At 47.5% G+C, this 15,718-nt stretch overlaps 1 protein-coding gene across 2 annotated transcripts in view; it reads left to right on the forward strand.

The window, feature by feature from the left end:
• Lim3 (Lim3 homeobox protein) overlaps positions 1-7,605 on the forward strand; it is a 242,266-nt gene extending 234,661 nt beyond the window's left edge. For both annotated transcript variants that reach the window (XM_077672732.1, XM_077672740.1), the window contains exons 3-4: positions 18-487; positions 3,413-7,605. In XM_077672732.1, coding sequence (XP_077528858.1) covers positions 18-487; positions 3,413-3,654 — 712 coding nt within the window. In that variant the 3' untranslated portion in view covers positions 3,655-7,605. The remainder of the gene's footprint in view (positions 1-17; positions 488-3,412) is intronic.
• Positions 7,606-15,718: the final 8,113 nt, after the last annotated feature.

The raw sequence follows: 15,718 nt of genomic DNA on the forward strand, positions 1-15,718 counted from the left end.
CGGGCGTTCCCGTGCAGGCGGTTTGGCACCAAGTGCGCCGGCTGCGAGCTGGGCATCCCGCCGACGCAAGTGGTCCGCCGGGCGCAGGACAACGTGTACCACCTGCACTGCTTCGCGTGTATCCTGTGCAAGCGGCAGCTGAACACGGGCGACGAGTTCTACCTCATGGAGGACAACAAGCTGGTCTGTAAGGCCGACTACGAGGCGGCCAAGGCGCGCGAGGGCTCCAGCAAGCGGCCGCGCACCACCATCACGGCCAAGCAGCTGGAGACGCTCAAGAGCGCTTACAACAACAGCCCCAAGCCGGCGAGGCACGTGCGCGAGCAGCTCTCCCAGGACACCGGGCTCGACATGCGCGTCGTCCAGGTCTGGTTCCAGAACAGGCGTGCGAAGGAGAAGCGTCTCAAGAAGGACGCGGGCAAGACCCGCTGGGGAGACTTCTTCCGTTCCGGAGCCACCATCAAGCGCGACGTCAAGGACCACCCAGGTATGCGTCTCTCTTCTCCACTCGCCGGAGATGGGCGATACATCCTAGCCGTCCTTAGCGTCTTGGCCACTTTTCGTTTGTGCCCGTGTACGTACACCCGCACATTTTCCAGTCCTTCTTGGCGATTCTTTCCCGCTTACCGGATCAATTGTCCTCGTAGGGATGGAGATATTTAATTTTTCTTGTTTAAGGAACACAACATATTTCCAGAATGTGGTCAGCATTGCGACATTACCGCAATGCAAACATGACCTTTTGCATTGCTTGATGTCACAGCGCACAGTCTAATGGTGTGTCTGCTTCTTTATTCGTCAGAGCATCGCTTTGAAACACAGCGCTTAGTCATTCAGGTACATTCTTGAACAGCCAACTCACTGATGTTTTAAAACGAAGCGTTAAACGGCATGGCGAAAGAAACATCCCCTGGTCCTGCGTACGCAGAAAACTCCTAGGGCTAAAATCCGACACACAAGTTGGAAATGAGCTACAAGTAAGGGGAGAGAGTGTGGCTGGGTTCATCTCGTTTGCTGCAGAGCCCGTGCGCAGCGAGCTACTGCGTGAATCACAGCTCAAGCGATAACGGCGTCCGGCGCGGGCGAAGCAATGTCAACTTGGCGATGGCGAACACCGGCTGCACGTTACTTCAAAATGAAAAGGCCCCCGTCATACGTATACTTCCGAGGCGCAGGCAGTTATAGTTACTGTATGTTTCGCTGAGTTGCGCATCTGATTTCCACGAGCCGCCGCGGCGCCGGTTTTACCATGACAGGAAAGCCCGCTATCAGTGATGCGCACCGAACTTTCCAGTTGTGCGCAGGTCGGCAGCTGCGGCTTCCGACCTGCTGAGCTGCCGCTGCACGCTGCAACCGGTGCAGCGGCTCCTAAATGCGTGACGGGTGGCTTTCCCGCACGACTTTGGAACTCATGATGGCGAATGGACGCGCAACTATGATCTCCTCAAGGGGCGCTATATACAGGAATTCTGCAGGCAGCCTACAATAAGCGACGCCGCGGGCAGGAACTGGAATGAAAGAAAATACCATAATCACGCGAAGGACCACAAAGAAAAGCACTTCAATGAACCGTAAGAAGTAACGAACGGGTGAACACCAGCCGCGAGCTGCCTCGTGCAAAGTATTTAGAAGATCCACAGGACAGTGAACAATACTCACTTCCATGGTATGCGAGTGATTTAAAAGCACTTCTGTTAAGTGCAAATGAAAACCCGAATCCGAGAAAAATAAAATTCAATCCTAATGCAGCCTCACTCGAGCTACCGCAAAGAAATGAGTTACGATGCTCGAGATATGCGACAGTTCGCGCCATTATTTCCACATTATGCATGAGGCAATCCTACTGGAAATATTATGCGAATTTCCCCGAAATTTCCAGCGCAAAACCCGATGATTTGTACACGCCATCATACGCTCCCCAGTGAAGTGGTGCGGAGAATATGAAGCGAAGCAGGGGAAATTACCACGATGTTTGGTCTACTGTAGAAAGTTATGTACCATTGTTTTCAACCTCCAACTTTTAGTAACGGTGGGCTTGTCCCCATGCAATATTAGCGTGAACCAGGACATCCGGGTCTGCACCGCTACCTCTGTTTCCTGCTCTATCTCACTATTCGTACTCGTGTACTCACAACGGCAGGGAAATTTACAATAAAATGGAAGTGTCAATCAGCAGTTTATACGCAGAACACCATAATAGGACGGTCATCAGTTAATGGAAAGAACAAATGTGTTTCTACGGCATACTAGTGAATTTTCAAAAAATTAAGATTGAGCTCTTGGTTCAAAACGCACAAGTCTATACAGGGTGTCCCAGCTATCATGCACCAAGATTTAAAAAAAGAGTAATGGCGTAACACGAAGAAAACCTAGTGCGTATTGTTTGCAGTACTGTGGAGAAGCGGACAGTATTTTTTCGTTAATTAGACTTTACTAATTAATTATAATTAATTATCTAACTCGAGAAGTACTGTCCTAATCACTAAAGTGTCAATGAGGCACTTGTAGGTACCCACGAGGGGCATTTAACTGCGGTATTTTCAGCCACGAAATAATTGCGTACTCATTTATTCTGACTGATAAAGAAAACCCGCGAAATATGAAAAATAGCACGTGACAGAGCCTCCGCGCGCATTACGCGCATCGTAAAGCAATGCCCTCAAACAGGCTGCCTCTGAGTTAGCCAGAATGAAATAAAAAAAGAAAGAAAGAAGAAATCGAGGCCCAGTTTGCGCCTTATCTGCACACGAGCCGGCGAATCTTGCTGTTGCTGCTCCTTCCATGCATGCCATTATCAAGGTGATGCGCTGTCTCTTCGGTCGGGTGACAGGCGAAGCAGTTGCTTTCAATCAGCTTATATGGGGACGCTGCTGTACAATGCGCGCGGAGGCGCTGTCACGTGGTATTTTTCATATTTCGCGGGTTTTCTTTATCAGTCAGAATAAATGAGTACGCAAATATTTCGACGCTGAAAATACCGCAGTTAGATGTCCCTCGTGGGTACCTACAAGTGCCTCATTGACACTTTAGTGATTATGGCAGTACTTCTCGAGTTAGATAATTAATTACAATTAATTAGAAAAGTCTCATTAACGAAAAAATTACTTCCCGCTTCTCCACAGTACTGCACACAATACGCAATAGGTTTTGTTCGAGTAACACCATTAGTCTTTTTTTAAATCTTGGTGCATGATAGCTGGGACACCCTGTATACCACCTATGATAAGTCATACATGCGCATAGTGGCCAGAGAAACTCCAGCATTTTTTTTTTCAAGCGAGCGCGTGTTCGGCTTGAGTGTCGTTTCATTATTACCTAAGATCAACGTTTGCGTGGGCAGCCTCGCCCTCGGTTGCCGGGGAGTGTTTGCTCACGGTGTCGCCGCGCTCCTCCGTGCCGGTTTCCGCACCAGAGGACTCTGAGCCGTTCGGGCTGACCGGCAGCGACCCTGAGGGCTCCCCCGGCCAGCAGTCGGGCCACAGCGCCGCCTCGTCCTATTTCCCGGCCAGCCCCGGCGGCCAGCTGGGGCCGCATTTCGGCCTGCCCAGCGACCAGTTCCCGGGCCGCGGGGACGACACCTACGGAGAGTTCCCGCCCAGCCCGGCCTCGTGGCTCGAGGACATGGACAGCACGCCGTCCTCGGCGAACTTCTGAGTCCCCGCGCCCCGCGCGCGCTATCGACGCCGTCGACCACGCTGTCCGGCGTCCACGCACCTGCCGCCGTCGGCAGGGGGTGTTGGCGCGGCGCGGCCGTGAATCCCTTATTGCGGCATCGACACTTAGTTTCACGTCAAGTGGCACGGAAGGCGAAGCCTTACCTCGGTTTCTCAATGGCTTGCGTTTCATCTAGCAGCCGATAGGGAAGTGGGCAGCCAAGTTCAGTTGCAAGCGACTCACCCGGTGTACAATGATCCGCTCGTGTTGGAACTCTGTGGCTGCCCTCGAGACGCTCGGGGCTCCTAAAGGGCCAATCGTAGAATACTCTGCGCAGTGACGACAGTACACAGCGGAACTTTAAGGCAGGGCGATGACGTCTTGGTACAAAGCACTAGACAAGTAGAAGACCAATCCCGCCTCAAGAGACGGTAAAAAACAAACTTGTCTTCATAAAAGGAGTTGAAAGCATACTTGCCGGCTCCAGTGAAGTTAAGTTTATGTCAAGTACGTGAAGTATCAAACATGAAATGCGAAGTATTAGACTGTATAGGTGTTTTAATTTGGTATGAGGCGTGAAGTACATGAGGACTGTTCCTTTATTTGGATTTCATTATAAAAAAAAGAAAAAAAAATGTCAGGTTGGATTTCTGGCTTTGTATTATGTTTCGTGCCCGCGAAAGAGGCAGCCGATATAGTGGAACTAAGGGGGGCGTAAGAAAAGTAGGATAATGTTCGGTGAAACTACCACTATGTTAAGAATACTCAAATTAGAAACACCGAGGATATGACAAGACGGCAGAAGTAGTTTGGATACGCGTCCTGTCGAGTACGTTCTAAGGAAGCGCTGACGGGGCTCGTGGCGCTCAAATCTTTGCCTTCATTATGCGAAACTGAATTAAACTGAAATTGGTAGAAATTTCATAGAAGAGGAGAACAAACTGGCCATGATAATGGCAGGAATTAAGCTAGTTACTGCTGGCTAACGGGGCATAATTACATCGTCCGGGCCCCCGACAACACGGCAAGGCCTTATGTGCGAGCGAAACAAGCTAGGATAATGAACGCCGGACTGGCTTCTCAGAAGGCTGGACAAGTGCTTCAGGTTTGCTTTCTGGGAATTACAAAGTTGCTGGTTTGGAACGTGTTTCATATGCTGTATGAGAAATAGGCATGGGCCGTCTCTTTTGGTATCTAGTCCGTGCGTATACGGTTGCTGCAGCGGGATAAAGCACGGCCCGGTCAGGTAATAGTGTTCTACAACTTGGTGTAAATACACTGATGGTATTAAAAGATTCATGAAGGCAAAATGCCACTTTGTTCACTTTGAAAGAACTAGTCTTAGGCAACTCACTCAACTCCAATGCAGACCCGAAAAACTTTTTTAACAACAACGAAAAAAGGAATAATTTCGCGCTACAGCGGCAGAATATGGGCTGGAGTGGCGCAACAGACGCCAGCACTAAAACCACAGATGTCAGGGACTTAACTGCCCCTGAGCATTTAATTGATAAGCTAAAACGGAGCTCTACGTCCCACTACAATTTTCTACTTATGTTTCCGTGGGTTGGCTTTAGTCGGCGGCCGCCAATTGCGCAAACAAGAATCTGTGACGTTATAGATATGTGGTCACAAAGTGGCTAAGGAGTCGCCATTACTTCATCTGTTTTCCTTAATATCTCCCCTACTTGCTTGAAGTTGCAATAAAATTGGCGTCATTGTTATCGCGACGAAGCAGTATTTTTAACGAACCAAACTTGCATTTTGTCTTCATGGCACCTTTAATAGTTTCTCAAGTACAAAGATGTCGATGAGAGTCACCCAAACGTTTCTTTCTTTATTCGGTGCGCTGAACACCTGACGAAGAGAATTGTTCTTGACAATGCCAACTCTAAACAGTGTAAAGTGCAGTCGGCCTTGCGCCATACAAACCCAATCATCATCAAACAGTGTAAAGTGACTATACGGTTCCGTAAACAAGTGGGACATGCGTGGTTTTTGTCATCTGAGCTGTGTGGGTGGATTGATCGAAGAGTCAGCTTCATAGAAAAAGGAAAGACAAGGAAAGATACACTAGACACGAGTAAGTGAAACAAGACCCGGGGCGTGCTGTGATACCAGACTCTTTTTCGCCGCGCTTGTTTTTGTTATAGTAATTTGGTTGAAGTAAGCATCCAATCACCACAGAAAGCGTTTTTTTTGTAAGTGGTATTTTCCGTTGCTGTAACTTAAGATCTTTGTTCTCATCCGTTATATAGGAACCTAAGCACATGTCCGTTTATGTCGTTCTTCTCAGCCACCTTGATTTGCTTATGATTCGTCTTTGTGTTGTACTGACACATTTTCGTTTGCTTCAGAAGTTTCCTTTGAGTCATCTTCGTCGGTTCTTGGTATCCCTTCGTCCACCGCGCAACCACGAGGACTAACTAACGCTAACTACGCCGCCCGCGACATAACCCCTTCGTACACGGCGCTCTTAGGCCTGCGCGCCGTTAATCCGGCGGTGACGTCACGCACCCCGCTACCCCACTGCGCAGGCGCAGCGCCCCGCTCCGAAAGCTTCGCCGGCTTCACCAGCTTCACCAGCTTCACCAGCTTCACCCATCCCGAGATACAAACTTGGGTAAAACCAGCGGAAACGAAAGCTTGCAACACTTTTCCGAGAAACAAATTTGACTTGTTTGAGTCTCCTATGCTTACGCATAGTAATGGTGATGGCGGCTAAGTGAGAAAGGGAGCAAAGGGTTGGGCATGAGCGCCCGCTGGCCCTCAGACTCATCTAGGTTTCGGGCTGCATGAATATGGCCTCCTGAAGGTGACAGAGGGTTGTTCATTTCTCTTTGGGCCACTAATGAAAAGCAGAGTGGTGGTCTAACGTACGTGTTCTCTGGGAATTCTATTTTGCAGCTTTTATTTTGTATGGGGACCTACGGGTAATCTATTGTCCTTGAAGCGTTCACCACCTCAAAACTAGCAGCAACGTAAGACAATATTACGGGTGGTACCTATCTACCGAGTGTATGTGGCGCTGAGCTATATGTGATGAGTTAACCAGCGGCGGTAAAACACTGGCTCCAGTGTTTAATGAAACTAGAATATATAGTCCAGTCATCACGGGATGCCAACTGCATCCGATGGTCCCGAATAATATCTTCGGCGAAGCTCGACGATCAGCTGTGTGGGCCCAGGATTTTGGAGCCGCAGTCACAAGGATAGGGTATCACGTTCCCCGTCCCTTGCCGTGGGCCAAGGAACTAACCTTCGAGAAACGGTAACCCCCCGTCGTTGCCATAATGTATACTTCGCTAGTTCCCAATTCTTCGGGGCAGTTCGCAGTCGGGTTCAAGTCAAAGGAGGATAAAAAAGCAGCTTCATTTTTATAAAGCGAAATTTTTACACCTGTGTCAGTCTGCATATTTCTTGCGCATGTTCGCAGCCTACATGCAGCGGCGAGAGGATGAAAGTAAAACAAATTGACGTTTACCTTAGCGTTAACTGCTTCATACTGAAACGAGTCTACCGTAACTAACGTTTAGTTATGTTTTAGTTAGCGTCGGAATGAAGTTGTCTGTATCACCTTTCCAATACATGTGAAATGAAGGCAGCAGTAAACACTTCGCTGATTCCTGCTGCCTTCGTTCGGTACCGCTGGACGGGTGACCGAAAATCGCGTCACTCGGTCCGTATGCATTAGCGAGTGTTGTAACCTGTTCCAACCGAATCGTCGGCGTCTCCCTCACGACGAAGACGGCCTTGACAGCGTCGATAGCGTGCGTTAGTTCTGCACCACCGTCACTTGTAGAGCTGCCCGGAATCGCGAGCACGTGGAACAATGCGGCTGTGCGTCACACTGACTCTGCGCGCGCGCGCGCGTGTGTGTGTGTACCTTGGAGCGTATTTTGACGCCAAAGCGACGTGACTTTTGCAGAGCTCGACATCCTCCCCCCCCCCCCCCCCCCCCCCCCTTTTTGTTTCCTGTTTCTGTTTCGGGCACAACGACACGATTGTAGTCTGTGTGTACATACTCGTGAATATACATTAATATATTCCCAAGAAAACGAGTCTTGTCATTTCTCTGAACGGTATGTGAGTGTGCTTCGGTTTTTACAGCTCAGCTGTGAAGAGTTCACTAGTGCCCGGTCTTGGCTTGCACAGCTCTGTCGTGGAAGCGACCGCCTAACGAGGAGGCCCCGAGCTGATAGAGCGCAAGAAGCAAAAGCGCCATTGCATTGGCAACGCAGAGTTACTCAGCTGTGAAATGGCTGCAGGTGTGTGCGCCGCGATGGAAGCTCGTTCTTCTCCCCGAAATACCTACACCAATAAGAAGGTACGAAAGAGAAGAGGTGCTCGTGAAGAGAGAACACCTGGTAGTAGTGGAACGAGATCCCAACACATCGACAGAATCGCGGAGTGCTGTGCAGAGAAGCCGTAAGCCACCGTAACATTGTCGAAATAATAACGTAATGCTTTTTTTTTCTATTAAACTACTGCAAATATTGTGGGCATAAAATGGGATATCACCGCGCTAATCACGTGCTACCATAGAAATATGAATTTAAATGTTGTAAAAGAATCAACATGAGGTTCCTCTGCCGTTGCAATGGAGTTGGATGATGATACGGGCGCGCCAAATTTTTGTATTATTGGGTTGAATAATCGTCTACTGGCAGCACAACATCTTAGCCACATAGCACGGCAGGTTGGAAATAAAGAGAGGAAGCCACAGTGGCTCGAATTTCTGTATCTTTTTGTTATTTGCAACTGTTATTTCTGTAATTTCGCTTCGTAAATTTGAACTGTGCGTAGTTAACTAAACGGAGAATAACTGCGAACTGAATATTCGTTTCGACAAGATTGAAGCGTTAATTTTTTGTTAATTTGATCAGTAATGTGAAGTGGTCTTTTATTTGCTTAGGAATATTTGCTTAAGAGTAAATCCTAAATTTGCCTTCCTGATTTTTCTGTATTTTTGGTGACGTGGAGTAGTGTGTCACACGCCAAAGCAAGGCTACAATCCTTTATATGAGAGCAAGCTATTGACCAAAATTATCCGGATGCATTGTTAATATGCTAAGCATGGACTTTAACTTTATTGTACACCGATTCTAAGTACCTGAATATTAGCTTTCACAAATTTTATATAAGAAACCATGATATATGGGTCTTGAACATGTTGAATTAGCGCAAATTGGACACGGCCTTAAGTAAAGATGCTACAGCGCGAAATAAAAGACGGACACAGAAAGACGACGGGACGAGCGCTGACTTCCAACTAAATTTAATAGGATGAACCTTGCACCTTTAATACACATTCTTCATGTTAACATAACTACAACTTTCTGTGTCCGTGTTTTATTTCGCGCTGTAGCATCTTTGACAATGAACTACCAACTCACCCAACAGTACACTTTGTTAGGCCTTAAGAAGAAAGAGGTAGACAGACCACCCCTCTGCGGTCTGTACGTATTTCTTCTCGCATCCGTGCTGAGTTTGCGCTAATTAAACATGTTCAAGAACCACTACCAACTAGCCCAATTGTCGATTCTTCTATTGGCGGTGAGCGCGAACACAGGCGGCGCTGCGAAGCGCGCCTCCGTGACGTCAGCTTAGGGATTCTCGCATTTGTCGTCTGCTTCACTCAGGATTGCTCTCCCTGCTGTTGCTTTGCGCTCGGTCGACGTCTGATGCTTGTCCGCACCAGAATTGGCGTGTGGGTTTTTATCATAATAATAGGCTTAAAATCGCATACACTAGCTCATGGTGTCAATTAAAGTATAGTTTTGGATACCGCTACGGGAGAAACATTGCCGGCGCCACCCCATTCCTTGCGAAGCCGGTCCTGTGCGGAGCGCGAAGAGTCGGAGCTAGGCGTCAGCTTCTGTATTAAGCAATGTTTCGAGCCAGCTGTTAGTAACCGATAACAGAGAGAATACAAGACCAAAACAAATTCTAGGCCTTCAGGGCTGTCGGCTTTGGCAGAAGGCATCACGATTCCCGGTAGTCATATGTAAGGTAAAACAGTTTTTGCAACCTTGCCGAACGCTCGGACGCGTTTTGTCACATCACTTTACGGTGTCAAGGCATGAAAGTTTGCCGACATGCACTATAGACTGCAAAAACTGTAGGTTGAGTTCCAGTGTGTATATACGCGCGGGCTGATTCTATAACAGGCATCTAACCAGTATGGTGGTTTATTGAGCAAAACGAGTCACGTCTTCGTTAAATTTATAGTAACAGATATATGTTTGTTAAGACCTGGAGGGATATTTCGGAACATTTTGCACAGCCATATCTTCCAGATATTCGGATATGCGTTATAGGAAAACTGCACTCAAGAAGAGGAGGAGGAGGAGTAAGGGGAGGAGGGGAAAACTTTGTTTAACAATTAAATCGATCTGGTTAGTGGGCCGGGTCCTCAGTCCAGGACAAGAGAGTAAAAGTAATTTTTTTCAAATCATAGAATGCCATCCTGAGTAGAATAGGATTTGTTCTTCGCGCCTGGAAGGGTTGAAAAGCAATAAAGAACTACTTGGAATTCTTCTTCGGTTTCGAGTCTTATAATATATGCAGGTATACTATTTATTACGTTAGTTAGCGAGTATATCATGCCTTCAACACCGTAATCATGTCATCATTGTTCGAGTTGAGAGTCAGTTCGTTATGATAACGATATAATTACGATAGAAATTCGGAGCACAAAAGCCGCCTTCGAGTACTGTGGACCACGTTGTTTAGGGCGCGATCGCGGTGGCGTAGCACAAACCGTCTCATTTTATTTGCATGTGAATAAACAAAGCACGCTGCGGATATGCACCTTCTTGCACGCAGCCGTCATGAAAGCCAATTTGTGAAGAAGGGAATGTATGCCACACAAAATGAAGGAAATATCTACACGACCTTTGTGAGGCTCCCAAACATCCCGAAACCTCCTAATAAGAAGTTGGTGACGGAGCAGAAAAATTAATGCGTTGGACAGAAAAAAAAAGCAAGAAACATTAATCCGATACAAGACAACAACGAAAGAAACACAAGAAAGCCGCTTTATTTCCTGCTGTGCGATGAGCGTGTAGAGGCCGCTGCTTGGTACGTAGTAGACTGTTGAGTCTTCATAGGAGCATCTCAAAAATAGTGCAGGGAAGCCTTCGAATTTTGAATACTTATCGAGAAGCTCTGATCGCTGATCCTCGCGAATAAGCAAGAAAGGACGAGTTACACACGATCTTCTGACCGATACTCTGAAGAAAGTTGTTCTCTATCTCTTCGTGTGTTGCAAACTTGTGGGGGATACAGCTTCAAATTATTCAGATGCGTCAGAAGTTGGCAAAATAACTGAGTCGCTAGAATACGCTTTTTAACGCACTACAGCAACGAAGCGGGCGATTTCTAGCCCAGGCACTGTTGCCCCTGACAAGCGGAGTGTAGCAGACGACAGCGGCGCGAATCCCTAAGCCGACGTCAGAGCCAGGGGGCGCCACTCAAAGATCTCACCGCCAATAGGAGTTTGGAAATGGCCAGGCAGTTTCTGGCTTGTAATGTCCAACTAATAGCTATTGAGCGAGCGAGCGAGCGAGCGAGCGAGCGAGTGAGTGAGTGAGTGAGTGAGTGAGTGAGTGAGTGAGTGAGTGAGTGAGTGAGTGAGTGAGTGAGTGAGTGAGTGAGTGAGTGAGTGAGTGAGTGAGTGAGTGAGTGAGTGAGTGAGTGAGTGCAGCTCCGTTTTTCCGTATGAGACTATGGCATGCAATGTACTATCTGGACTATCTTGGAGGCTCTCCTTCAAGTATGAGCTATGAGCTGTGGCATCCGAATGAACAATTAATCCCGCCAATCTTCAACGGCCTTACGTGATATGAACCTTATGCAAGCAATACCAAGAAGTACACTCAATACCAAGTGGTAACGCCAGCTGAGGCTCAAAATAGCGTAAGTTCATACAAGTACGAAAAAAGGTAAGTTTGAAGCGGAGTGTTAACCATTCGTGCAAGGTACGAATTACCGAGGCCATTGTTGTTTGCGGCGCCTAATGAACCAAACCATAACTCAAGTGAATAAAATGACTGGACATCTTCGTTACAGTCATATCTCCAAGGGTAGTGGCCACGTCCCCTCCCCCTTTCATGGCAAATCAGCGCACGTTAATTTTCAGCCCCAAAATGGTCGCTTTAGAACAGCTATGCTAACAGTGTAGCTAGTGACACAGCCGAGTCCCCTCCCATCGCAAAAATGTTTGCACTCTAAATTTTTTTGCCGGTCTGCTTCATGGCAATACAGATTATTACCTAATACCTGCCTCCAATTAGGCAACTTAAAGAAATAATGAGGCCAGACGCACAAAGTAACTAAAAATAGTAGGACAGCTAAGCAGTCTTCATTATGTAGTGAATGCGAAAGCATTGGGGCTGAATTGCCGAACGGATATCACGAATTGGGCCTCTGCAACGTTCCTCCGCTCCCGCTACTCTTCGGCGCCGAATTGGCATGGGCGGCCACATTTTACTTTTCCGGTTGAGGTAAGTGGTTCACAGTACATCGTCGTACAAACCGCACCGACAAAATTCTAAGTACAGGTATCACATGGATCTTAGCACGCTCATTCTGTGTACAATCATGACGCGGTGCCTACAGTGGCGCCACCTTTTCCCTCTAGGCTTCAACGGTACGTGCTTAGTAGTTCTATTGTGTCCTCTGGTTACCATCGTCATGATGCCTTTCCCTTTGGATCGTTGCCTTCTTTTCTCTTACTATGACTGAGAGGCTTGGCCAATCGCCCTTGTTACCCTTAGATATACGCTATTAGCGTAGTACTGCTTGACTACTTCTACGACCAGTATGCCCCCATTGCTCCCGCATGCCTTGCGTGTTTCTAACGCACGTTTCTAAGTAGAAGGTCACAACGCATTAGGTCCACTTTCAGTGAGCTAGAGCCAAGGGTTGACCATGGTTTTGGGGATGCGTGCTCGACTTGCATTCAGGAGACCCGGGGCTCGAATCCCAGTCGCAAATTGACGCCGTTTCATTTTAAACTCGATCACTTCACTGTTATTCTTTTTTCGCCGATGGTCCTGTTGTCTGCCGTTTCTCGGTCACGGCGACGACGACATCAAATTTTCGACCTACCGAGTGAACTACAGCTGTCGCATTAAAACTGTTCACGTGACGTGGCCCGAGCTTCCGCGTCCGCAGTATGTTAGAGGCCCGTCTGAAAAGAAAATACAGAGAGGATCATCCAAACGGAATACGACCTACATAGACAGATGTTGCCGTACGGCTATGCTATTATGATGATTCTGCAAGGGCAAACTTTAATGCGGTACGCCCAAAGGTTGTTGCCTTTAAAATCGCGATCGTGGGAATGGAAGACGTGTACACATGTGGGTATTGGGTTATTGGCCTGCGGCGGGTGACCTCCAGGTATGCTAGTGAGGTCTTGGTGTTTTGGTTGATTCTCCCTGTTGGTCGGTATTTCGCGTCACGTGTGCGCAGACTTGGGTGCGCAGGCGTATTTGACAACCCTGGACGCCTATGCGCATTCCACGTTCGAGCAGCTAAATGCCGACTATTCTAATTTATGTCAACGCTTTCTTCGATGCGTGCACAGTCAATAGACAAAAAACATCGTCATTCCCATCGCCTTCGTCATCGACCGAGGATATGGTCCGAAAGTTAAATATCAGCCGTCGTAAATCTCCGAGTGAACATGGGAGAGGTTTTTTTTGCATGTGATCTCACTTTCACTACAGTGATCGTGGCTAATCAGGGAGCAGTAAAGTTTAGGCCGGTCGGTTAAAAATGAGGGCAGACTGCTCATATAAATCGATGAGAGCAGTTGGCCTTGATTTTTACCCAACCGGTATAAAGGTTACCGCTCACTCGCTATTTATAATCACTGTGGTGGGGATGGGATCAAGTGGAAAAAACCTTTTCGCGTGTTCATGGTGATTGTCATTCGTTCGACGGTGGAGGGTATTGCCCAGGAAGCTAACCGCATGCAGTATAATAGTCACTGTCGTCTACGTTGTCGACGCAAGCAGTCAGTAGCCAGACAATAACCGTCATTGTCCTCGTCGTCTTAATCGACGCAGGAGTTTGGCCAAAAGTATGAACAAAATTCTCACACTCAAAAGACGGCGTTAAAAAACACAAAACTGTGCTTTTGAAATATCATGATTTTGAAATGAAATACCAACATCATTTATGTGGTCATTTAAAATATTTTAACCCATGGGCCCTAGCAATTACGCTGCAAATTATTACGCTTCGCAATTGCTTCAGTCTCATTATGTAATCACAGGCGGGCTAGTCCTTAATTCTTACATTTGCGAAGTGGTGACCAGGGGTGATTCTGTACTTCGAACAATCCCTCAACAGCTTCTTTAATGTAATGCAGGAAAGTAAACCATCATTGATTAGGGCTTTGCTGCATCTAATACGTCATGGTATCAATGGTCGTTCGCATTAAACTTTGCTCATTGCTGGCCAATAAGCGTTGGTGACCAAAAGAAATGTTCCCTTCATTTCTTAGTACACCGAATAAATTTAAAAATAAACTCTCCTCCCTTTCCTGTATACATGTGTTCCCCATTCCTTCCCCCCCCCCCCCCCCACCAGCAGGCGTTCCGGTGTCCACCCTTGGGTGAGACGAACTATGCCTGCTAGTGGTCTTTCCTTTCCATTTTGACAATAAATTCATTCATTCGTGCTGGTAGTAGGGGGGTGGGGGGAGGACGGAAACTCATTATTGGTTGCTCTTTCGAGGTAGCGGTCGCTTCTCGTGGTAGGCCACGATAATATAAAGTAGCCGCTTCCAATCCAATCCGATCCAATCCAACCCAATCGTGGCTAACAGCTCTCATTATACCAAGTATTTAGCATTACGTAGCAAAATTGGTACCTATGTTAATACTCGTGTGTTAACACAGGTAGCACATAGGTACTACATAGTTAAAATAGGTACCACAAAGGTACTACATACTACATAGATACTACGTAGGTACGACATAGGTAACACATAGGTCCGGATTGTTCGGACGCACATGTCTACGATGCACATGTAGAGGCATTGGCGTCTGAGCAATCCGGATTCCGACGCGACGCGGCAAAATATCGAGCAGGTGGGATACGCTAGGGAGCGGCCGATGCGGCTGGTCATCCGGCAGCCAAACCGGCTGTCGGGGCGGAGACGCGTACGGGGACGAGTCCTTTTCCGCTCATGTGTTCAAACCTTTAGCAGTTCGCGTTCGCTTTCCCTGTCGTGTGCCGCTGAAATGGACTTGGTATCTTTTGAGTGGTGAAAATTCTCGTGTGAATGGTCATGGCGTTAACCTGTTGCATTTCTGGCTGCCGATATGGCCACAGAGAAAACGCTATTTCGCTCTCCCTGTGACGCCAAGCTGGACGCCAGATGGAAGCGTGTTATTCCCAGGGAAGAATTTAGCCTTGATTTACCGCGCGCCCACGTCAGTAAACAAAGAAACATTTTCGCACGTCACGTATCGGTCGGCTTGACGACTGCGTCATGAGTGTAGCAAAATACAGTAGCTTTTCGCACCTGGAGGGGAACGAAGGATATTCCAAATAAAAGAGCAATCCGAAAAATCCTCGAGTTGAAAAAACTAACTTTATGTCATTTAAAAATGACTGAACACGATCCTTGTGATGATACGCACAGTGCACAGGCTATGGGGTGGACCCTGTCAACCACAACCACCACAATGGCTACCGATAAATAATTATGCACCTCCTCTGTCTAATGACGATGATGGTTGAACGCGAAGCTTTCTCGTGACAGATTCTTTGGTTGCCATCTGAGTTTGCACTGAGTTTCACACATGACTGAATGGAGCAATCGGATAGATGCCGGCTTCATAACGCGAGGGACCCAAGTTCGATTCCGACCAGTGAAGCGTTTATTTATTTCACCTCACCCACGATCGTTCACCATTATCGTCAGAGAAAGTTGGCTTCCCTGCAGGGCGTTTACGCGTTACGGACGCCATCAGTACGAACACTAAAGGTTCGCTTAAAAAAAAAAAAACGTGCACGACGCGCGACCCAGGACAAACCTGAT

This window comes from Haemaphysalis longicornis, unplaced genomic scaffold, assembly GCF_048455015.1.
Source record: "Haemaphysalis longicornis isolate Haplotype H1 unplaced genomic scaffold, Haemaphysalis longicornis Haplotype H1 scaffold_1, whole genome shotgun sequence".
Lineage (NCBI taxonomy): Eukaryota > Metazoa > Arthropoda > Arachnida > Ixodida > Ixodidae > Haemaphysalis > Haemaphysalis longicornis.